This window comes from Mugil cephalus, chromosome 5 (genome assembly GCF_022458985.1).
Source record: "Mugil cephalus isolate CIBA_MC_2020 chromosome 5, CIBA_Mcephalus_1.1, whole genome shotgun sequence".
Classification (NCBI taxonomy): Eukaryota; Metazoa; Chordata; class Actinopteri; order Mugiliformes; family Mugilidae; genus Mugil; species Mugil cephalus.
In genome coordinates, this window is record NC_061774.1 from 25,233,005 (window position 1) to 25,259,217 (window position 26,213).

At 42.7% G+C, this 26,213-nt stretch overlaps 1 protein-coding gene across 1 annotated transcript in view; it reads right to left on the minus strand.

Annotated features, from left to right (window-relative positions):
• The window catches only part of ankrd50 (ankyrin repeat domain 50), a 37,098-nt gene extending 18,709 nt beyond the window's left edge, over positions 1-18,389 (minus strand). Inside the window, exons 1-3 of the mRNA XM_047584867.1 lie at positions 18,071-18,389; positions 15,675-16,884; positions 2,322-2,554 (exon numbers count right to left, since the gene is read on the minus strand). Coding sequence (XP_047440823.1) covers positions 2,322-2,554; positions 15,675-16,186 — 745 coding nt within the window. The 5' untranslated portion in view covers positions 16,187-16,884; positions 18,071-18,389. The remainder of the gene's footprint in view (positions 1-2,321; positions 2,555-15,674; positions 16,885-18,070) is intronic.
• Positions 18,390-26,213: the final 7,824 nt, after the last annotated feature.

Consider the following 26,213-nt stretch of genomic DNA (forward strand, 5'->3'; position numbering starts at 1 on the left):
TTGCAATTACAAAGTGGGCAGCTCACACCACAGTTGGTTTGTTGATACGAGACGCGTGACGCCCACAAACGGCTCAGACCGAGTCTCTGGTGTCGCGAAATTCAACTCTCATCTCGCTGCCGCTGTCGCCTCTGATCAGATCTACGCCGAGCCGAGCGGCACTCACGGCAGCCTGACACCCACACTTAAGATTTCACTTAATCTCCGAGACCGGAGCCGATCATTTACAACCTCTCCTCAAACGATAATGCCGAGCTCAAATGTAAACACGTGGCAGTCACTTAAATCAGAGGCAGGTGCTCCGACAGAGGGGGAACGCAATACTCTCAATTGTTTTATGCGTTTAGGCCAGCGACTAATAATTAATTAGCGATGTAATTTGTTCATATGAAATTTCTCCAGAGTCTGTTTTGAGAATATTGGAAAACATGGATTCTCCGAATGGTTGACATTTTCAGAATCACTGCAGTGATTGATTAATTAATTAACATAATAATTGCAGATTCATTTTCTGGTGGTATACCGATTGATTAACTGACTAATTGTTTCAACTCTAATGTACTAGCGCAGCACAATTAATCAGAAACCTCACAGGCAACCTTTCGACACCTGAACTGTAAACGGCACAGCTAATCCGCTGCATTCACTGCGGACCTCGTTGCCTACACGGGGTTGTCATTTGACTCCTAGCATACCTCTATCACTGCAATGTTCTGCCAACAAGTAAATACATCGCCCACCGTCAGCCAAGTGCAGGTCAAACATAGAACAGAAAGATGCCTGTTGCGCTGCTCTACACAACAACAACTTGAGCCACAGAAATCTGCAGCCAACTGCTAAACTAGTTGTTATATAAAAGCTCCTTTTAAATCTTTTAAATAAATTAGCAGCTAATAGGCTACTACAATACATTCTAAGCCAACTAGCTTCCTAGGGGAGCATAAACTAGCATGACTAATTTGAAGCTAACAAGCAAACCTTGTAAGTGTAGAAGAAGAAAAACACTGCTCTGTGGCTCTGTGCTAAATTCAAAATACAACCTAGCATTTTAGGCTAATTGGCTAAAAATTCCAACAACAAGCAATTTGCTAGCACGGTTACTTCTACTTGAAAAAAACATTAAGCTAGCGCGGTCATAATTACACCAGACTTAAGTTTGAAATTAAACTCTCATTTCTTCTCACCCATCATTTCAGAAAAAGTAGCAGGTTGGTTTTTATGCTAACTAGCTGCCCTTGCCCAATTTGAAGCTAACCAGCTAACTTTATTTTCATATATTTAAATGTTGGTGTTCAAGACATCCAGAATATGGGGGTTCAAATGAGAAAAAGTAATGCTACTGGCTCCAGCACAAACTAGCATCTTAGACTAGTTAGCCAAAAAGTTATTCAAAAAACAAGCTGTTTCTCAGCATGGCTAAGGGTTAGCTTTTAGGCTAACCAGCTACCTTTGGGACACTGTCTAATTGGAGGCTTTGAAACACACTAACCTACTTTTTATGTGTTTTTATGTTAGTTTTGATGACTTACCACAAGAAAATCACCATAAATCTCACAAATCCTAATTTAATACACACATTTCTGTAACAAGCATGACAGAATTGCTAAATGAGGATTTTAATTTAATTTTGGGGACATCGGTAGGTCACTGCACTACCATTTATGTTGGCTGAACCTTAAACCTGGCTTAAAGCACGTCCTCAGTACCGAGTAGCGAAACAGCTCAACTAATTTGTCTGCAGGGATGTTACGTAACGGTGATGAGGTGGGCCGAGGGCACGAGAAGCTCCTACTTTCGGAGGAAAGGTAGAGGTGGTAACGCATATCATCGCGAGCCTGTGGAGGAGCCAACCTCCTACACAGTCAAGTTCTTGATTAATGCTATGCCAGCTCATCACCACAGAGGAGGCTGCTGGCCCGACAGTGGGATAATAGCAGCCGGTACGGAACATCGTCATCGGACAAGGAAGCGCCGCGACTCTTTCCGAGGTCTGCAGTGGTGACCCTAATCTCTCCAGGCATGTCGTGCTGTTGGAAGGCTTTTTACATGTGTAGAATTTAAAAGGCCATGACAGAAAAGGAACCAAGCTGCAGGGTTTGTTTGTAACTGCATTTTTCAGGTGGAAACGTATCATATTAGGACGGAAGAAAAGCTGCAGTTGAGCAGAAACGAGCATGAAGCAGCGGCGACAACTGCAAATGTGATCTAATGCATGAAACCGCCTCAGCTCAGATGTGATAAAAACCACACAGGGATTTTGACGGTTATGTGTAAACTGCACCTTCACTTAACTGGCCAACAAACGAAGGAAGGCTGTTTACCTGTGAACAGTTTGGTAATGGCCTTGTTCTGACGTCTTGCCGAGCAGATGAGCAGCAGCCAGGGAGGCAGGAACTCGTGGTGACTGGCCAGAAGCTCGGCGATGGTCCTGGGGGAACCAGGGGAGGACCTCTGCTCCCCTTCACCCAGCTGACAGCCCTCATCGATAGAGTCCACAAGCAGGAAGAGCGCCTGCTGAGGAGGCTTCGCGCTCAGGAGAGGCAAGAGGACGCACCTGAGGAAAAAAGAGGAGGCAAATGTTATCATATAGTCATCTTTTTGCGTTACATGAGTGAGCAACAACAGTGTAGAGTAACACTGGCTTTATGCATGACATCACTGACATCTTTAAAAAGCTTTTTTGCTCATTTCACAAAACACAAACTATTAATTTTCCTTAATTTGCAACTAAATTAATGAACAAAGTTAGTCAGATATGACGTCTGTCAACTAAATATGTGCAGGCTAGTAATTAGCCTACTAGTTAGCCTGTTAACCTAGTTACCTAAATATTCCAACCAGAACCAATATGCTCTTATGGCTAATTTCTAAAACCATAAATAAGATAACCTGGCCCTTATATATCACCTAAGTTTTAAATTCACATCCCCAGCTTTGGTTAAATATTTTAGAAAATGAATCAGGTTAGCTAAACTACTGGAACAGAACCTTTTTAGGCTAACTAGCTTCCATCTGGAGCATGGGCTAGCACGGCTAATTTGAAGCTAACCCAGTTAATGTGGTGTGAGGTTTTTATTCCCTTGTATAATTTTTGTGTTTCAGACTTTGACTTTAATTTAGTTGCACATAAAAGTAATACTCTTAAAAATGCAAGAAAGATTTAAATAAAAATAATTATTATCTAGTAAAATAAAATAAACAGTGTAATCAAAAAATGTACAGAATTAGCGTAACTTGACATGACCACAAGGACATAAGGTTCAACTACAGTCATTTAAATTGTATTTACTCTTGCCCTCTTCCTGAGGGTTGAAAATTAAATATTAACTTGCAGAGCAAAGATGTCACTGCAGGATTAATCCGATCCTACCGGTTTGTCTGGTGTGACGCAACGCCGGCACAACAACACAGTCACTAACAACAAGAGAGTGCTTTTCTTGAGGCACGCCAATCTCAGTTCATCAGTTTCAACTGGGAGAGAGAGTAGGCGTTTAAATATGTCTCCGTCCAACACAAATTGGACCCATTAACAGTCCCGCTGCTGATGATCCAAGCTCAGAGGCACATCCAGGGCAGATGCAGTCATTATAATTCAATGGGCCTTTTTGTTGGATGAAAATAAAAATAAAAAAAAAATACTTTTGCCCGAGAGCTCAGCGTTCAGCCTTGATATTAAAGATGTGGAGAGAAATGTGTTTAGCAGCTTTCATGACAACTAAACGCGGAGGATATTTTTTTTCAAATCTCCACAAATCTCCATTAATATTGATGCCTCGCTATGAATACCCATTAAAACCAGCCCCGTGGCATCCGATGATAAAACAAACACGGCCGACTGTGTCGAGCATCGCATCAATACCCAGCGGAGAGCAACATTTTAAACGCCACGTTGACCTTTTATCAACGCAAAACTGCCACCCAGACGTGGAATCCACTTGCTCCGGCGCTAATAAGTAACTTCACACATAAAGGCTCACTGAAGCGAGGCAGAAAGCGTTTTTTTTTTTTTTTTTTTTTCCCTCTTCAGCGGAGTCATGTTTGCACCCGGCTCCACTGCGACTGCCACCAACAGTTTAAAGCCCATCCTAACACGTCCATTTGGGAAAATGTCATCTCCCAAGACTCATAAAATGACTTCCAGCTCAACTAACTGCGATAAAGGATCTGATGATTTCATATTAGTGACATTTTAATCAAGGTCTAGGTTAATTAAACATTTAAAAATGGGTTGAACAAATCAATTAATCCACATTAAAAAAAAAAAGAGAGAAGAACTTGATTCAGGAGTAGCGACGTGGCTGCAGGGCGTATGAGGCTCTTCGCGGTTAGCTTTCACGCAGATAAAAATCAGTCACCTTCCAGATGATGGGACAGTCTCTTTAACTACCACTCCTCCTTAATGGAAGTGACATTGCTTGTAAGCTTTGTCATAAAACACTAAAATACTGTTTTAACGAGACTTCCTTTGGATGCTCAACAGCCTGTCACTAACCCTGTGGCTCCATAGCCATTCCCTTTTTAAGCATCTACCATTTCAGACTTAATTTTACCCCAAGTTCATTATCCTTAAGTGCGTGGAAGCAGAAATGACTGGGGTGAAGGTCTGTGTGATTTCAGTCCAAAATACCTTAGAGGCCACTTTGAAAATGACTTCCAATGACTTGGTGAAGAAACTTTTTGCACAAATTATGTCATAGAAATATTTCATACTATGTATTAGTTGGAAATAATGTAAACGAATGAAGAACTACAGTATGGTGGAAAGTTTGTCACGGCGTCGTGCAAGCATCTGTCTGCAGAAGTCTAGTTTGCAAATGTAGAACTTAATTTGATTAAATTTGTTTGATTTCCCAAACACTTCAAAACATTTTTCTACTTATTTTATCCATAGACTTTATAACGATGAGGGCAGAACTCAAAAGTAAAGCCAAAGCAAGTAGAGCTCCCCCTGGTGACTGGCTGCAGTATAGGTCATAAGCTCCACCCCCTCCATGTCAGTGGATGGGACTTGGGTTAAATTAAAACACTAAAAACATATCAAATATTTTTTTACAAAGATGATTTCTGTCATTTTAGGTAGTTAATATAATGTTGATTCATATTCAAGCGTAGTTTTTTTGGGATAAGAAATCCCCAAGAAAATAGCATCAGTTTGATCAATGCAATGAAGTGACAACCCGTTGTCCATATTTATACAGTCTGATATGGTTCAAACGTCAAAAGTCACTAGCAATGTCTCCAAATGACCTGTTTTGTCAGACAAACAGCCCCAAACACTAAAAATATTAATATTAAAAGCAGCAAAGAAGCTAATATTAAAATTCGGTCCATTTTCTGGTTGACAACTTGACAGTTAAACCTGGCTTTTGACCGGCTTCTGCAAACACTTCATCTTGTATTGAGAACTTTCTCCAAGCAGTCTGAACTCTCAGCAGGGCAGAGAAGCCATGTCAAGGTCTTCTAACCTTCACACTCTGCCATGACGCTGGTCAGCCTTTCAGAAAGCGCAGTCAATCACTCCTTCTCACGGGCCGCAGCCCACAGAGAACCTGCAGTGCCATCTGGGAGCCCTGCCAAAAGGAATGTCCATCCACAGGGGTGACTGTGTGTGTGGGAGTGTGTGTGAATGGTTGCGTCTGAGGCCATGCTGCCTACCGAGACAATCAAATCCACAGTGACAGCAAGTGGGCAAAACAAAGAGCCATTCTTCTCTCACAATTCAGCTACTTTCTGGCTGTCAAAGAGTCAAAAAACAAGGACTGCAGACAAAGAAAACTCAGCAGGATATGGGAGATGGAGCTCAGGGAAAGCTGATTTAGTTTGCCAGCTGAACCTGCAGCATACCTGGACCAGAAAGCTCAGAGTAATTCAGCCTCACATGGTGGTCTTGGGCTTTTGTCCCAAGTATTTTGCTTCTCACTAAAGTCCTCAACACATGCACAAGTTGATGCCAATTGCTATTTAAGACAGGGGGAAAAAAAGAGGGGAAAAGGGAAAGAGAGAGGAGGAGGAGGGGGTTGTGAAATGCATCTAATGCACTCACCATCTGTCATGTTGTGTTTGCGACTGTAGCAGCCGCTGCTCCGAACACAAAGTGCAAAGTGAAGCTTTCAGCGTGACGTTCGGCGAAAGACGTCTGGGCTCACAGGGGCAGCGCCGGGCACCGAGCCAGCGCCTTACGAATTCACACGGTTCATTTTATAGAGCGGGCGCAGGGGCCTGGAATCTACGACACGTACCCCAAACACCAGCGCAACACGCAAACGCTGACCGAGACGCAGCGAAGAAACAGTGAAGCCGATCCACGTCCGGCCTGCTCTGTTAACGGGAGGACGGTGCAGCAGGTGAGCGGCCAAGACACGGACGGACACAAAGCTTTCCTGCATAATATGTATAAAAAAATTAATTAATTAATTAAAAACACAGCGAGGCCTTTTCATTAGAAGAGCTCACATCTCTTCATTTAGCGGCCAGTGAATTCGGAGGAAGCCACTCGGTAGACGTCGGAGACGAACAGCTGACTCATGCGCCGGCTCATCCCGGCCGAAGCAGACGACTGTCTCGCAGATCGTTTCCTCCCTCTCTCCCGTTCTTGCATTATGCATAACATCGCCGTAATCACGCCGTTCAAAGTAATCAGGCTGATGAGAACAATAAGAGTCAGCGGTGCCGAACAGCCAGGCTCAGACACTTTAGCTGCATTCTCCCCGACACATCGACCATATGCTCTCGTTTTCCCCCTCAATCTGTTATCATCTCACTCCAGCTTCATCTGATTAGACGTAAACTCTGAGGATTTATTATCGGTTTAGTGAAATGTGTAGGCGTTGAATAAAGCTTGTTTTTTTGTTTCGTTTTTTTGACTAAATCAAGGGTTTGATGCGGAGTGGTAACACGGGAGCGGAGCTGCGGTTACGTAAGCTGTGGATGGCCACATTTACATTAATTGCCACTGAGAGCCTTTCATTAAACAGATAATCCTCTGAGCACGTCGACCCTGCAGCAGTAAATTAGTTGCTTTAGAAAAATACTGGAATGGCCATTATGATCGTTTGTTCAAAACGACTGAGTGGAGAATTGAGCAACTTTTTTTTTTTTTTTTTTTTTAAGTCCTTATTAAGCTGCATCGTATCAGGACTCAAATGAGCTGAAAAACATGATTAAGTGCAGCGTTTATCATCTCCTCTGGCATGACGCTGCTCTGCCTGCCTGCGTTTCACAGCCGCGATAGTTACCGCTGGAGCCGGGTCGGGAGCGGCTTTTAGATTAAATTGGCTGTCGGGAGGATTGATCAAGTTTGTCAGTTAAGTCGCCGTCTATCAACAAATGAGGTAACAAAATAGTATTTGGGCCTAATGAACAGTGTTGAAATTGTATGCGAGACGTGCGCAGTATCTGGAGCCGAGCGTCTGGGATTTTAAACATGAGAATGTCTCCACAACCTGCTCACACTTAATGACGTGCGATTGGTCGCCCAGCAGCCGCGGTTCTGCAAGAGAGGGTAGGCTCAGCTTAAATCCAACTAACTGATGATAACACGCTGGAAAATAAGGTTAGAAAATAAAAGTACATCTGCAAGTAGCACTCACAGCCACAGAGCATCTGACACCGATAACATAAGGTTCAAGTCAAAAAGGTTGACGTCTGTTGCTTCAAGTAAAACAACAACCAATAGAAGTAAATGATCTGATGTGCTGTACAACGATCAGGCATAACATTATGACCACATTTCTAGTATTTTGTAGGACCCTTGTGCCTCCAAAGCAGTTGTGACTCATCAGAAAATGACATTACATGCTACATGACATTGAGGGAAGAGGCTTCCATGGATCGTCCCACAGATACTTGATCGGTTTAGGATCTAGTGAATCTGGAGACCAGGTCAACACCTTGTGCTGTTCTTTGTGTGTTTTTGAGTTGTTCCTAAACCATTTTTGCGTGTCTGTGTGTCAGGCTGCAAGGAATATCAGGATGGTTAATGTCATTCACTTCTCCTGTGTGTAGTTTTAATGTTGTGGCTGATTGGCGTATGGCACCATCAAAGCGAAGCACCTGTGCAGCTCAAAGCGCAGTTGAATGAGCAGCTGATATGACCGTAGACCTGTTATCTAGGTGTTGAGAAAGCCTCTTAGGTAATACGTTGTGAAATTATTACATCTACTTCAACAAGCCTGAGGTTTGAAGTCACATTTATTTATATTTGACCAAGCAACTAAAGGATGACTGATCATTTGAGACAGTATTAATTATTAGGTGCTGGTGTACTCGCTTGCATAAAGGAATGTGTATTTCATTACCGCATTTAAGTAAAGTCCTTGAGGCATTGCTGCTAAAGCTTTTTTTGTGGAAGATGATCAGCGCGACTCGTAGTAAGATGAAACTCCACAACCTGTGAAAGACAGGTCACCTCACACGATGCAATATGATGATAAAAAAAAAAAAAAAGCCCAAAAACAAACGGCTTCAAATGCTGCTGCAAGTATAAAAGTAGCAGAAAAAGTGCTTGTTCCAGCCACTCTCTCAAACGTGCTGGAAGATGCAAGAATTTGATCTGGGCTTAATGGATCCGCACAATCAATTCTGCGCTGGATCCCAAAGCAGACGACTGGAGACTGCTTGGTCAGGGGGAAGTGAGGAGCGCGTGAGAGGCTGACACGCACAAAAACAACCGTTTCTTTTAAACAGTAGCCTTAAACGGTCTGTAATCAGCCCTTCCTGACGTCCCAAAGTGACAAATTGAGGTTAATGTGTGATGGTCTTTGAGTCTTGTGATGTTTTCGGGTTGTTTTGAGGTGTCATGGGACTGATCACACACAGTGACCGCATTGTCCGCCCAATCTGACCGCGTTGTCCATCTGAAATTTTCCCCAGTACAATCCTCTACTGAACCGCCCTCCTGACTCAACTCATTAAACTTCTTATATTCCAGCTCCAGTGACTCATAATGGAGCAAATTCTTTTTTATTAACAATAAAATAACATCTCTTTATTCAACATCATAGCTGATTACCTCTAGATGCTGCCTATTAATGATTTGCCAAAGTGTAAACACACTGCACACATGCCTCCTCACAGCCTAACTATTCCAAATCCCCAAAGCTCTTCCCCGACCCGGGCGAGGTGTGCATTCCTGGCCAGCTATCCAATACTGTCAAAGGAATCTGAAATTTCATACTTTCCAACCCCCTCCCTCGTGTCCCCGTCTAACACTCGGCTCCGCTCGCACACAGATGTATGCATGGACACAAGGCTCTGTCGGGGTGCATCAGCCTCAACTCACAAAAAAACGGGCTGAAAAGGGGGTTTCAATGCCGTCAGGTAAAAACCTCGGAGCTGTCCGGTGCCGGCCAGAGACTTTGGCATTTTGTACAGGGCTTTACCTCAGGTCAACAGATTTCTGGTAACAAAGGGCAGCAATGTGAGCTCTCTGGCACGGGAGAGTGGAGCGCACTGCTGCTGGAGCTTTAACTCAATTATCTGAAAACAAATCTTAACGTTTGATTAAAGGTGCTGAGAACGCGCAGTTTCGCAGTTCCGCGAATGGAGCGTAAAACTTTCCGCCGAGAGCCATTTCTGTGCTTCTGCTTTAATTCCTGTTTTTTTTTTTTTTTAACTCACTGGTTTGAAGCAAGTATGACTAAGACGGAAAAAAGGTGATGGCACATATTTACGTGCACCAATCATGCTTTAGCAGTAATTTAATCAAAGCGTGATGACAGTTGAGGGTTTGATTGCCTGTGTAGCCAAGCTATTATAAATCAAATGAGATCAAACCACACACACAGTCTAGAGTAGCTTCGTTTTTTCACTTTTAAACGATTAATTAATAACAAAAGTGCTTTGCAGAAGTTAAAAGTCTCACTGTAGTGCAGGGCTCCTCCGTGTTTTTCAGGCCAAGGACCCCAAACTGATGGAGAGATCAAGGTTGAACCATTCAAATGATAAAGAGGTTCAAATATTTAGTTTTCTATTTCAAACATGTGCAACATAGGGTGGCATAAACATCCCTTTTCTAATGTTGGATTCATGTTAATGTGTTTTTAAAGAAATTTAAATTTGTGGTATTTGTGTATATAGTCAGAGACAGAGAGTTGTCAGAATGTCTTGATTTGCTATTTTGCTCCATCTGAACTCAGTTTAAGTACTTGTGAGTACACAGAGGTAGAAAACTGAAGTCCCAAAACTTGCAGTTCCTTGAGTGGCCACTTGGGGCTAGCTACAAAAGCGAAGTCAATCCCCAAAGACCCTAAAATGTTCCACTTTAAAACTTAATTCACTCATTCATTCCAACTTTACTGTTTCAGTTGTATTGAGCTTTGAATTTATGCATAATTCTTCTCCTCTCACTCTCATGGACAGTTTTTGGCATTAGCAGAAAATGGGCGGAGTCAGTCACTGCCAAGATGGCAGCGGCCAGTGCTTCCCACATTCAGCTTCAAACCCCACTCTACGGTTTTACATGTTTGACTGTTTGTTTGACTGTTTGTTGGCTCATGTGAAGATTTAACTTTGACTTGTAAACTGACCACACTGAAATATTGTGGTCCCTAACCGTCGCCCTGCCTTCATGAATGAGTGTAAACTTACAGCAGCTCTTACCGTGAGTTTGTTTAACGAGTGGAATAACAATTAACCGAGTTATGTATTCAGACACGTGCAAACAAAGACAAATGAAACCCTCTCAAAAGTGCACACACACATCGTCGACGGTGTGGAGACAGACGCCGGCATCAGATTGCTGAGTCATCGTTGCAGCCGCAAACGGTGCTGCCGTTTCTCCTCATCTGCTCAACTGGAGTTGATGCGTCACACTGGGGAGCTGCCTTTTTTCCCCCCCCCTGGTTTTGTAAAATGTGGCCCTAATCTGCAGCGAGTTTTCCACAGCCGTGCACCACATGAAAGCCACCGGGCTGCTTTCATTTAACGTCCCTTAACCCCAATAACAGGGCCGCCCAGCGTGCACCAGTCAAAAAGTCAACACAAAGGAAAAAAAAAAACCCACAAGTTCATAAAAAAAAATGTCCTGGTTGACTTTAGTTTAGACTGAAATGTGTCTCCAAAGGAATTGTGTTCAAAATGAGGCTACGTTTTTCCACTAATTTCACATCATTTGAGGGTTTCTCTCACTCAAAGTAAGCTTTTCAAAAAAAAAAAAACCCTATTCATATTTATTTATATCTCTGGGTTTGTATTACACAGTTTCCTACATTTCCAGGAGCCAAGTGTCCTCCTGTCATTGTAAAGAGATCAACAAATATTCATAACTTCACTTGAGATGACTAGGCCCGATCTAATCATGCTTCTGGTCTGATTAATGTCACCACTTATCTAAATTATCAACCGTTATTTGAAGCAAAGCAACCGGCAAAGTTTCACAAAGAAGCGCTTGATGCAGCTGCCAGAAAATCACCATTTTCGAGCCGCTTTTTTAGAAAAATCTCCACAGCGCATCACGCAGACACGCAGAGGAAATAAAACGTGGCCAAAAAAAGTTCAAATCTTCCACACAAATTTAAGCCGCGGCCATTCATCATTTCTGAAGTCTGTGCCCTTTTCGGAGAAGTAAAAGCAGCTGCGACTCAAACTCAACTCCTCGCTCAGTGGAGAACAGCTCGACAAAAGATCCACATAAAGTCACACCTACACTAAAAGGCAGCTTTGTCCCATCAGCAGAAAAAAAAACTGATGCCTGTAGTTTGACCCACATGACTGGGTTAATTCCACCTATTTGAAGCCAGGTCTTTTGTCCTGAAGGGAGAAAGTGGGGCATGCTGGATGACAGGGAGCTGACTGGTTGTTTAAAACTCGCAAACTGACTCAAACTCCAGTCAAAACATGAACGTGGCCTTTGCTTGCGCTGAGACACACACTAATGCAGGAGTGATACAGACAGAGGAATGTGCCTTGGCTTTGTCTAGGAGCAAAATCCTTGATGATACACTGCACGTCTTAACGACGACGAACGCGACCCATGCAGGCAGCCAACGAACCAGAAGTATCAAGTGTATTGTCTGAACAAGACATGGACAGGAGCTGGTCGACCTCGAGCAGAAGAAAGGCAAACTGAAAGGTGAAACTGCCTTTTATCTGGAGAACTGTGGCTCATGACCTTTGCTGGCAGGCATTTGTCCTCCTAATGCATCACATTACTTTTTGTAACGTGCAAATTAAAAAGGGCTTTACAGAGAGGTGGGCTGAAATCAATATCACAACGTCGAGGCAGATATTTTGCTTCTGTTATATTAAAACTAAGACTGCAGCTGTTTTCATTATCCGCCTATTGACAGACGATATTCTCATTTATATTGATAACCGTTTAGTCCATAAAATGTCAGAGAGTTAGAAGCACCAGCAAATTGTTGTTTACAGAATTGCTGCCAATTAATTTTCTGTCATCGGACCAATTACTAGTCAGTCTTTTCAGGTTTGATAGAAAGCACAAGCATTACAAAATAGCGTTGACACAAAATATATGCGAACACAGAAACTACAACATACTAGTGGTGTTTTTTTTTTTAGGTGGTCACACCTACACAATATAATTTAGTTTTAACATAAACATAAAAATTATACACAGACCCCTCTAATCCACTTCAGAATTTCCATTTTATATTTTTCAAATCAACTAGACTTCAAAGGGAGATATTGTACTTTTTTTTTTTTTTTTTACCAAACTGCTGAGCTAACAAACAGTATAAAGTCAGTTATTTGATTTTCATTTAAATGTGTGCATTGAGCTGTTGCCAAAATTGTGTAATTATATTAAAGTCCTCTCTGTAGAGACATTCCTGCACCATGCAAAGAGGAGATGCTAGTCCTAGCAGTTATCTTTCAGAGTTCACACAGGCAACACAATTTAGACTTCTAGGAAACTGAAAATGAGATCTTGGAGACTGACACTTCAAAGATACCACACTTTGCTTCTTAACACTACTAACCTCAGCTATACTGCATGTCTTAAAAGTACAGCTGCTTGGCTTTACAGATTTGACCAGAAATAAAACACAGAACTTTAACACTAAAATAACCCGACACTTTACTAAATGATCAAAAGCCGCAGAACTCATCTTTGATCAATTGCATGAAGATTTTATTAGAAGATTTAGTTGCAGAGCTGGGACGTAAACCCATGTCTGAACCAGCTTCACTGTATTAACACACGACTGGTGATTACTACCAACAAACAGGCTTGTTTGTCTTTGACTAGGCTAAAGAATTCGGCGGGGGCCTCTTGCACTCACTCACTAGCTTAAGGTTTAAAATCACAGCTGGAAGGTGGATGTGGAGGCAGGGGGTGGAAGGAGGGGGGTTGAAAGCTCCCACCCCCAAAAAAAAAAAAAAAAAAGCGTTAAACGAAACTCTTATCTAAATGAAACTCGTATAACTTTTACGAGTCTGAATCGGTTAAATCGAAACAAGCGGCCCTCTGTGAGTTTTTATTCCTGGTGTAAATTAGCAGCCATGATGCTGGAATAACTGTAAAGTTTTACACTACTCCATGTCTCAATGCTCTTGTTTGCTTGTTGCTCTTGTTTTTTTTTTTGTTTTTTTTTTAATGTTGCTGCCAGATATAACTGCCGATCTTGGCTTCCTGAAAGCAGATAGCATCTTGAGCAGCAGGGGAGCCGTTAAGATTATTTGTGTACAACAGTGCCTGGATGCTTTCACACCTGAGATGGCGATAAGGCACAAACCAGAGCGACAGAACCAAACAGACGACGATAATGAGCCTCGGGTCTTTTTTTTCTGCACTTTAGGGGACTCTTTGCAAAAAAAAAAAAAAAAAAAAAGAAAAAGACCATGACACAGAGCAGATCTGAAGCGAGGAGTCCATCCCTGCAGAGTTCAGCCTCTGTTTACGTCCCTAAAGATAACCTGCCTTTTATCCGAGAGAGGGGGGTCAAACTGAAGTCAGAGTTGTCGGTGGAGGCCGCGTGATTACGAGCAGATGACAAGCAGAGCGCTCACTTCCTTGAGAGTGTTTTTAAATCTATATATATATAAAAAAAAAAGGTGAAAAAGCGTGGGTTCAGCTGTTGACTCTGGTGAGTGGCGTTTAAAAAATGATTTACCTTGCTGAACATTTGACCTAGTTTTTCACCCCGGTGTGTGTGTGTGTGTGTGTGATGCTGAGATGGTGCAATAAGTGTCACCAGATGGCCAGACAAGAAGTGTGTGTGTTCAGTGCTGCATTCCAGCCTGCGTTGAATAGACGTCCTGAACTATATACTGTGCAGACAAGTCGTGCAACCTCACACACACACACACATTCTCACGTGCAGCTCCTTTTAAGGCCTCTGACTACAATAACAGTCCGTCTTGATCGCGTTACATGCCCGGGCAGGGCGCTGGGAGTCCGTGGAGCTTACTGTACTTGGGCTTTATATGCACGATTCATCTTTCAGCGGCGCAGTCACTCGGGTCAGTGAGTCACGTCGCCGGTTCAGAGACTCGTCCCCCCGGTGGCCGGTCTCTGACCACCTGAGTCGAGGCTTAAAAATATCTGACCTTTCTTGAATCGGAAGCTGAGCGAGGGGAGGGGAGGGCGCGGCGGTGGGGGGGGGGGGGGGGGGGGGGGCGGTCCCACCCAGAATGCCACACCAGGGGGGAAAACCAACAAAAAAGCAAGACATCAAATAGGTGGAGAGGGCTGCTGAGGCGGAGCTATGTGATGAGTGTGAGGAACAGCGAAAAAAAAAAAAAAATGGGGGAGGGGTACATGAGGGTCAGGAGGTGGAGAGGGGTGGGAGGGAGGGAGGGGGAGGGGCCGGCTTCACATTTTTGCATTTCTAGGCAAACCAGATTCCTAGATTTCCACCATTACCTGGAAGCAAATGTAAGAGAAAAAAAGCCTTTCTTTCCACAAGGTGTAATAAATAATTATATAAAGCTGTCAAAGAGAGGTCGGGAAGGACGGGGCTTGGACTTCATAGAAAAATAAATAAACGGGAGCCGTGTTTAGAGCTGCAACAAGCGTGTGTTTAAATAAGAGATTTATACGGCAAATATACTTTAATCTATAAAATACTGAAACGATTCCTCATGTCACCTTCTCTTGTCTGACTATTCAACCAAAATTCAACGACAACTTATAAATAACGATATGAAAAGGGATAATCCTCAGACCACGGGAGCTGCTGCTGCTGCTTTAGTGCCTGATAATTGATTAAACAACAGAACGAGGTCCCGTCGACACGGATTACTGGTCCCTTCTCCGTGAGCTGGTCAGTGAAATCATGTGTTTGTGGTGAGAATGTCCCCGTACCGCGCAAAGGCATGAATGACTGACCTCCCTCCCCACACAACACACACGCGGTGCAACATCATCATGAAGTGACTGTAGTTTTTGCACAGTTACACAGTGCGATGGAGAAGGAACCAGACAACACGGCCGCAACGACTTTCTTGTTCTTTGTGAACTAGTCTTCAAAGTAGTCGGGCTTCTTCCTGTGACAACGCTTTGCTGCTGCCGTTGTTGTTGTGATGGAGGGATGGTTGCTCGCTTTACACCGTGCACCATGCCAAAGTCCACCTCTTCCAACCGCATCGTACTCAGACGCGGTACGGTTCGCACTCGCGCTTAGCCACACAATCCAGACTTCGCTTGGGTACGGAACGACCACCTTCAGAGCAGCCCAGGAAAGCCGCCACGTTTCGCGAGCGCGCGCCCTTACCTCTTGAAAGCCTCCGTGGGGTTCCTCTCGCACTCTCCGGGCTGCAGGGCGCTCTGCACGGCCGGGTCGCGCACCTTCTCCTCGTAGCCCGGCACCAGCCCGCTGCGGCAGATCTGGGCCACCAGAGCCCGGACGAAGCCGCCGACGCACAGCGTGTCCGAGTCGTCCGCCCGGCAGAAGTGGAAGGCCAGGCTCTGCTGGTGCAGGCCGCGGTGGGTCCCCTGGGCCGACGTGGGCCACAGGAGCTCCGTGCACAGGGCCGTCTTCCCGCTCCCCGGCCCCCCCACCAGCAGCACGCCCCAGGAGGAGCCACCCGAGGACTTCGCGGACCCCGCCGTGAGGGTGCCCGGGTTGGACGCGCCCCCGCCGGGCGCCAGCGGGGGCTGCTTGCTGGGAGTGCTGGTCACTCCGCCGAGACTGTTGGTTTTCTCCTGGAGACAATGCTGGATCTTGTGGAAGACCCACTCCCGGCAGTAAAAGCGCTTCCCCTGCAGCAAACTGGTTTGGGCCATTTTGATCGAGCGCTGCTGTTCCACCTATTCCTCCTCTTCATAGGGGTCCCTTCATCCCGCGCCCCCGCACCCCCCCTCACATTTTCAACTCCAGCAGAGGCCGGCCGCGAATTCGAACATCCATTTTGCGAGCTGCGAACCTCAGAAAGGCGGCCGCCCCCTCGACGTTTAAGAGGAAGCCGGGGCGAATGCCACTTGAGCAAAAAAAAAAAAAAAAAAAAAAAAGCAGTAGCGGAGCTGGAGGGGGGGAAAAGCAGCCGAGCTTCGGCGCGCTACGGAATATCTAGGTCAAAATAAAAGAGGAGAAGGAGGGAAAAAAGGGAAATCAAAATCGAGGCTCGCAGCGTAGATTCTCCACCAACTTTTTCCACAGCTTTCCCACCGGTTGAACCGAGTGCTCCCTGTCGTTGCGAACGTGTCGCCTCAGCATGGCGCTGGGCACGGCAGGGCAGCCGGCTCCCGAGTGCATCCACCGGCGAACTCAAGACGCCACTTGACACAATTAGCCATGGGAGTCGCCGATATATATTTCCGCTGATGCGTTTCAGACGCCGCCGACCAGAAGCGCGTTTCCATTACATGACACGGAAAGAAGGGGGCTGCCAGCGCGGAGTCAGTTTCTCCAATAACACAGAGAGCCCCGGCTGCTGCTGCTGCTGCTGCTGCTGCTGCTGCCGCCGCCGCTCTTCCCCCCCCTCCTGGAAAACAGAGACACAAATTAAAAATCAAGCTTCGGGATGTATGCTCATGCACAGCTACGCTTTTTAATCACCCAACACGGAGGAGGAAGCGACCGCCACGAGACACGAGCGCATTTGCAACAGTTTGACACCGTTTATGAGCATGCACGCCACTGCTGAAACATATTTTCCAGCCTCTATTCCTGCAGCTACAAGAGGTGGGCACGCTGGTTTCTTTCTTTTTTTTTTTTTTTTTTTTTCCTGAGCTTTCATCCTCCAACAACCCACGCCAGAGCCTGAGAGCCCTGCAACTAAATTCTTGGCAGGGGGTTCGTCCAGTTTCTCTAGTCTATCCGCTGATCCCCCCCCCCCCCCCCCCCCACTACCCCCCCTCCTCTCTCCTTCCTTCCTATGTGGCTTTAAATCCCAAACAGTCCACATCCGTCCTGAACTGTGGAGAGAGGAGGGGGGCAAAAAAAAAAAAACTCCAAATGAGAGCAAACCTCTTGTTTTTTCTCCTGCACAGTCAAAAATCTTTCGCTATGATGTGTTGCAGCTTTAAAAGAGAGAGGGGGAAATGGCATAAAATTAAAGCCATTTATCCATTTATAATAAAATATCCCCCTTCTGTCAAGAACAGTCTTGGTGTTTACTTTGAAACGGTGCCAAATAACAAGGTTTCTATTATTATTTAATTATTATTATTTTAACACGGATACATTTCCATCTTCCCGTTTTTTTTCTTCCCATTCGCTCCTTGTCTCCGACACTAAACCAAATGTATCGAGGTCTGTGTTTTGAGACAGAAGGCGACCCCCCCTCCCACCCCCTATCCCTAAAAAAAAAAAACAGAAAAGAAAAGAAAAAACAGAAAAAATGTATCAGAGCCAGCGACACCGATTCACTTGAAATGACTGTGAAGGCACCACAAGTCTTTTGTATGGCCAGACAAACCTCACCCATTTCACATGGGGCACAATTTACACCTATCTGGAGGAGGGTTGCTTTAATGAAATGAAAATAATAATAATAATAAAGCAGCCCCGCTAACAGCTTCGCAGAGATAATAAGAAGCAGATAAATGTAGCCATTGCAGCCCAACACAACTGTTCCTTCAACTTCAATTCGGCCAATTGCGGAGCGGTTCAATGTTTTCGCTACAGTTTCAAATGTCTCCCTCAGCCCCAAACGGTTTTCCTCTCACCTCTTGCCGATTCCTTTTGCTGTTTTTTTTTTCTCCCCCTTCCTTTTTTTCTTTTTGGAGGGTCTCCGTGTCCGTGGTCAACCGGCACCCCTTTTCTGTCCACGCTTCCCGTGAAAAACCGTCCGACCCGACCCGTATTCCGCCGGTGCAATTCAAAGCCCAGTTTTGTGCATTCGCGCACCGCTGGTGTCTTTCTTTGAATCGGTCTCTTCTGTCGGTGTCGGCTCCTCCTGCTGCCCGACACCACACAGCTCCACGGCGAGGCGAGGCGAGGCGAGGCGAGCCCACTGACTCTCCGCCTACAGACACTCTACATTTTCTCCCACTGCATGCAGAGCACACGCCAGCGAGCGGCGCAAGGCCTTCTGGGACTTGTAGTTTTTGTTTCAAACTTTTTTTGGGAGGGGGGGTCGCCATTAGTCAAGTACGAACAGGTGGGCCAATATTTAGTCAACACAAAGGATGTCATTTGTCGTTTATCGTATCATATGTTATTCGTTGTTGACTTAATTATTTATACATAATGACTTCATGTATTATATATGATATATGACATCATTATTATAAAGTTATAAAGTCTTATGTTCTCATATTAATTATATATTATACACGTATAACAAATAAATCAAATTCCAGTCTGTTATCTATGAAAGGTATATGGATTAAGTCAATAAAAGTTGTGCCTTTCGATTTTTTTTTCTATTTCATTTAATTTTTTTAATTTTTTATTTTTTTTTAAAGTTCAACACTGTACGATTTATGTCTGTAAAGTTCACAGCAAATCAGGTAATATAGTAGTAGTAGTAGTCCTTGAAATTAATTTTGAGTGGAATTCATCTCCCAAAGGAGAGAAAATGACATAAAGTTAAAGATGCATTTTCTGGATGTTGCCGTTATTATTTACATTTTTGTTCATATCGTGATAAAATCGTTATTGTGGCAGCTGTAATGTAAACATATGTAAACAAACATATGCATATAATATATAATTTATATATATGAGAACATAAGACTTTCAGCATAATCCAGTTTCTCCTGAAATAATGCTGAGTCAAAAAAATTAAATAAACGTTCATTTTCATTTTCCAAAACTCATTTTATTTTATAAATATTTATTACAAGGACATGTTGGCCTGAGGTTATATGACAACATGATCAGATGTGACCGTGAGACCTAAAATGTTGGGTTTTTTAACACAGTGGAGAAAAAAGAAATCAGATGACTTCTTTTTTTATTAGTTCATCAAATTATATCAAATTGAGACCTTGTCTATATACCAAGAACTCTTTAGAAAGCTTTTCTAGATTGTCCTGGTAAAAAAATTAAAGTCTCAAATGTCTTTGAGTTTTTGACCGTCCACAAATTCCCCGTTTTAAAAGCAGGATGAAAATTACCGCCTCAGCTTTCAACCTTCAACACATGACACAGACATGATTCACGCTCACAAATCTGATCTGTGGTTGATTTTCTCACCACATTTAAAAAGCGCTGCCATGCTGCAACAGGTTTTATTGCAGATGATGTGATGTTTGCAGTGTTTCTCTAAGATACTAAGATTAAAATGTTACCCTCGGCCAAATTGTGACGTAGAGGTCATTATGTTAGAGGATCTCATTGACAGTTTTAGAGTTTAGTAGATTATTATAGATTTTAAATTATGTGAGGATGTTTATTTATGGACTGAAATCAATCAATGCAAGGTGATTAGTGTCGTGATCAAACTGAGATGTGATTCAAACCTCTCAGAAAAAACATACACATGTTATCGGTTTAATTCAGTTCAATTATACTCATATAGCATCAATAACAATGCAAACGGTCTCAAGGCGCTTTAGAAAATCTGGTCTGAAACCCTGAGAGGAAGCTTGAAGGTGACGGACCACAGAATCGCATGAGTAGTAATAGAGAAGAAATAAGATTAGAGACTAGAGGACAGAAACCTTGCAATTTGAGATCGATATTGGGATAATATGGTACAATGAGGTCTTAAGATTAAGATTCGATGGAGCTACTCCTTTAAGGGCCTTGTATGTAAGGAGGAGGCCTTTAAATTCTGTTATAGATTTTAAAGGGTGCCAGTGGTCAATTTACATGGATAGTGTTTCTATGGGAATATGTAGTGAAAAATACTAGAAAAACCCAACATACAATTTATTTTCAAGAAAAATCTTATCAAATATGCAAAGTCTTTTGGGGTCTTATTTAGAGTTGGATTGTTAGTTTTAGCACAATTAGCAATATGGGAATTGTGATCTGCATTTTCTTTTTCAACGTTTTGTGGACACATGAACATTTAAAGACTGTAGAATATAAATTAATATTATAAATCCTGTAGTTTTCATCTAGAGGCGTCAGTTTCTGCACTACTTATGAAGACTATGTTCTTCATCTTCATAAAATATAACATACTTATCGTCTTCGTCTCTGTGCCTATTTTTCTGCCTCCTGTGTGAAAATGACATAATAATAAATACAAAGGTTATATATCTTCACAACTCTAAGGGCTGTATGAATAATTTTGGTCACCTGTGACACAAACACCAGTGAGATTGCTACAAAAGTGTCAGAATAAACATATATGTTCCTGTGTCATAGAAAATTCATCTGGAACAATGTAGAAAATATAAATTTCTGTTCTCACCTTAAAAAACCCCCATTATTTAGAGTAAAAACCACCCCTGATATATGGTTTAAAAGCCCGGTTGAAATTTCAATTAGTAATGTAAAATCTGATGAGGAACTGTGCAAAAGTAGATGGTAAAAAGGTGAATCTGAAACCTCTTTATGATTTTGCGAATGTTATTTCCGCGGCGCTTTGGCTTCTAGCTCTCTGAGTTTCTGAATGGCTGCCTTGAAGTTGCAAGGTTAGAAGAAGCACTGAATGAGCTGTTGGCAGTATTCTGTTTCCATCACGTTCCCATACAATTGCTTGGGGTTTCATTTGTGTTTCGTTTAGGTGGCAATGCCTGATAGAAGCTTTTAGATGAGTTTCTCCCCTTCATTTTGATGTATTACATGTTCGGAATGGTGCATGCTATCATGCGTTTAGACCGTCTGTAGCACACATATCTCACCTCAGCCGTTTGAAGTGGATGTGAGTTCAGAGCAATCAGAAGTGGTTTTCATGACGGATCCTCCTAATACGTGCCCCAAAACATCAGTCCCAATAGAACTTTTTAGACGTGGTTGGTAAAGTGGTTCTGCCTGCTGTGGACGATCAGCTGGAAATGTAACAAGTGTTTACTTGATCAAAGGTGCTGATATTTTTCTCTGAATCAGGCCAGTCTGTTCTGATTGAGGTGGTTTCATGGTGAAGTTTCATTTTGATTGGGTTATTAAGTTGATTGTTTGTGGATTACTAGTGTCCATGTACAAGCAGACAGTGTCGATGAAAAGACTGGAGAATTCATTTGTATTTTTGACTCTGAGGTTATTGTCCATATGTCGACACTGATTAAGCTGAGCATATGTCCTGTCTTGTCCGTCTTTTGTCTTTTCTCCCATGCTGCTGTGATGCCACATGCCTTAAAGCCTGCCCTGAAACAAAAAACAGCTTTTTAAAATAAAGCGAAATTTACTGATGACTGAATAAATTTGTGCCATTTCAACCAAAATTAAATAAATAAATTCTTACATAAGCCTCTATGAAAACGAAACACTAAACAAGTTGTAGCAGAAGAAGTTTTTCTTCCTTCCAGCAGGGAAGCGCGCGGGGATTTCAGGTTGATGCGTTTTGATCTAGCTGGATGCTGCTGATCGTACAACTCATTTTATCGCTCCCCGAAGAATTACTTCAGGGACTGTTACTTTGAGGTTGTATCTGCAGAAAGGCCGTACAGTAGCTGACAGTGTGCTACCGGCTGAGCTCAAATTAAGATAATTCAGCCCGGTGCTGGTCTCAGGCTCCTCTTCAGATCTGGTTTCCTGTAATAATATAAATGTCTGAGTTAGATCATGAATAGGCGTCACAGAAATGAAAGCTTTAGGTTTTTAGAAAAAGACAGGGATTGAGAGTACATAAAAAGTGCATGCTGATTTTATATTGCTATTCCCAATAGCACCACATTTAAGCTATAATTCCCAATATTTTCATACTCAAAGATGCAGATAAAGCCTTGGAAGGTATAATAAAACAGAGGAACTGGAGGCATGTCAAAAAACAACAACAAGGGCCCATTAATAGACGCGGCTCCGCAAACACATTACAATTGTCCCAACGGGAATATTACAGGAAAATTATCTTTTTGATAGGGTTTACCTGATGCAACGTAAGTATTCCACTGAGATAATAACAGCGTCGGGAAAAAAAAAACACCATTTAACAGTAGGAAATCTGCTGACTGGGAGGGGGGGACAACAAAACACTCTCTCGACACTCACCAGCTGCTCTGTAACCTCTAGGTGTGATCATGCAGAGCGGGGAACGTGGAGGAACCCCCTGTGGATGTGGAGAGGAGATAAACAAATCAATATATATTGAACTCCCCTCCGGAGAAATCACAGATCAACCTTTAGATGATACTCTGATACTTAATTCCTGCCGCTTCGAAGAAATAAACAAGAGGAAGACGAGCAGGGGGAAGATGAGCTGTTCGGGTTTCATGTCTCACCTCTTACTGTGGATAATTGTAGGATTGAAAACCGAAATCTAGCACTGTTGCGCTGTTAATAAACCACACTGAACTACCGCACCTTTTGGTTTTGTGCGGTGAAAAAGTTTTACGGGCAATTGTCAGTTCAGCTTCTGCTTTTGAGCTCTGTTGTGCACCACTCCAGGAGAAACCATTAGCTGCACAAAACAAATGATGCTCATTACACCTCTGCGTTGTTTACAACTACCCTGGTTCCATGTGAAAATCAGAATTTTTTTTTTTTCTGACAAGAAAGTGCAGCCCCCCTCCCCCACCTCACCAGCGTTTATTTGGCTGCCCACGCACTAAACAAGCAAACAAGAGCATGAGCTGAACGAGACCACACACCAAATTTGACTTCCCTGTTGGCGAATCAAAAATGAATATTCAGAGCAAATTCTGTTTTCCTCAACAACAACAACAACAACAACAAAAAATACACCTGCAAGATACATCGCCCTCTACTGGCTATAGTAATTGTCAGGGTGGATACATGGGTTGACAAAAACTGTTCTTTGAGATTTCAAACAGACAACCAACGCTTCTTTAGCCCACCTTAACCTCAGGACACGTGCACATAACCATCAGTGTTGCCAAGATAATAGGTCTCCCCACACCCAACCTATCAGAGCTTAATAAAAGGCCTTTACACATATCACAATCACACTAACGCAGGACATTACACATCCACTAAATGGCCACTTCACAATAATGGGCTTGCTTTGGCAAAAGGCTGGTACTTCCAGCCATAGGAGTCCTAATCAGAACATGCTGCTTAGGAACCACATGTTTTCATGCAGTGTTCTGAACCCTTTATATCTTGGTCTGCCTTTTGTGCGTGGTGACGTGTAGAGGCATTGTCTGTGCCCATGTGCTGTGCTGTACATGCAAAGCTGTTGGAGATGCTGTGGTCTGCATCGCCATGGTGTGTAGTTACTTTTCTGTGGAGGTGAATGTCAGGCTACGCCACAGGCTACAGCGTAGGGTCTGAAGTACTGTATATAAATGTACTGTATACAAATGAATCCCCCCTCGGTCCTGTTACATGTCGCGTGTATGACTCCATAAAGTAGTTGGAAGTTACTAAAGAGCTAACAGAAACTGCTAGCCTGGCTTGAACTATGCTGGAGAGACATTTGAGTAAAATAACTGCCACTAGCATCACATTATTATTTTTATTTTTTTATTTTATGGTTAACATTAGTTCACTTAGCTAGCAGGGCGGTGTGTCCAGCTCTGTGGTTCATGACCAAGTTTAGTATTTGCACCCCAAACGGGAGTTGAGACGCCACAACTAGTCAACTTGTTAGCTAAGCTGGGAGGCTAAAGAATGCTAAAAGGCTAGACGTTAAAGTATTATCACTTAAGAACCACTCAGCTTAGGTACTCTAGGGTTAAATGAACGTTATAGAGCTTTACTTGTTGTTTTATACGTCACTAGATGGGGTATATAAGCTAATCTGGCAATTACATAATGATGCTAATGTTATTTCCATTAGCTGTACTTTGTATTTGGAGCTAATTATTTGGCATTTTTTTGGTGTGGTGACACACTAAAGTAGGAAGGCAATAATAGTAAACATTATGTGCTGAACATCAGGACCTCAAAATGGTGTTTATTAGCATGTTAGCATACTCATTTTTGCATTTAGGCCAAAACTGCAGACTACTTGCAAATCCACAGTTAAAGTCTTTGTGTGAAAATTGGAGGAGATTTTATTTATCGTTAACACCTAAAATGTCTCTAACCCTATATCATTTAAGTAGAAACTCCAGGCCATAGTACCATAGGTACCATTTTAAGCCACATTGTGCATAGCTTGTAGAAAGTGCTCAACTCAACACTAATACTCTTCAATCTGCCAGCCATCCCAGGATCAGCGGGAGCCAAGTTACAAGCTCTCTCCTCCCCACAGGAAAACTGCAAAGCCGCATGTCGCCGTTTATTCAGGGTTTTTTTTTCACACTGTGCTCGATGTGTAGATTCACTTTCAGCCATGCCCGCCAATCTGCCGAATTCACATAATTACAGCAATTTTTTTGGTCTTTGTGTCGACTAAATACCAACCGGTCCAAGTCGTCGCCCTTGGGACGGAGGCTGAATCAGCTTGAGATGCCATGATTGTTCCCTGTTTGGTGAATATTCAGACATATCCTCCACCTTGTTATTAAGAATATGATGACGCACATTTGGTGATTGCGGTTTGGCTGGAGAGCTCTAGGTTTGCATTAGAAAATTGAGTTGGACTCGTCCATGTCTACTATGTTTCACGTCTCTTCTCTCCGAGCTGGCTGCAGCTCCTGAGTGATGTAACCTGTGAATGCCAGATATGATGATTGCCTGGCATATTTGACAGACGCTGCAGCTGAAGCTAAGACGATTTTACCCAGCTGGTTCACAATAATCAGTTGTATAGTGTTGGTGCTATTTGATTAGTTGTTATGTTTGAATTTGGCAAGATCTTTTTGAATTTGTGCTACGGCAACGTTTCTGTTGTGATATCTTACTAAAAACAGTTTCTTTATCCTTAGGAAAATGATGGTTTATGAGAAACTGGATTTGGGGAGTTTGGAAAATCTCCTTTCTTACTCTTTTTTTTTTTTTTTTTTTTTTGCAGAGAAAAAGCTTCTTTTCTTGTCTTGGTTTCTTCTTTCATGCCAGCAGTGGAGGTTATTCAAATTAAATGCCAATATTTTCAGCCATATGAATACGTTTCATGCATTAATTTGCTCAAATGTAAAAGGGTTAGTCAAGAATGATCAGGATTCACAAAACAAAAGTGATCAAATGAGACCCATGAAAATTTATCACAAGTAATTAAATCACATATAATGTCAATATAACAATTTAAATGGGTGTTATGACCATTGCCTGTATATAAACATGTGCAAATCATCTGAGACGTTTTCCTGAAGAGTGGTTTTGAATCTTGGTGTGGAGCCTAAGGACGTCGCCATCTTGACAGTATCCGACTCTCGGCCAAATCAGAAATTATTAAAGAGCTGGAGCATGAGTTGAGCTGAGAATAGTTGGCTTAAATGAAGAAATTCACTATATTCACTATCTATTAATTTGATAAAACGTAAAGGGATTAGTCAGGCATAATTAAGACTCACATAGCAAAACTAAAATAATGAAATAACAGCAAAACATTGATCACAACAAGTAATTACATTACATATAACGCCAATACAACACTGAAGATTGAAGGAAACTGAAGGAAGATATATTATTTTTAAATGAGCGTTACAACCAATGACTCTATATAAAGATGTGCAAATCATTTGAGATGTAACAACAAACACACGCACAAAAACATTTTCCTAAAGAGTGGTTTTGAAGCCCAAGCTCAATCAATCAAACTTTATTTATATAGAACTTTTCATATGTAAAAGATGCAACACAAAGTGCTTTACATTAAAAACAAATGTCCCAACATCCCCCATACCCCAGGCTGTCATTCATGCACACACAATACACAGCATACTACACACGTACATACTCCCCAAG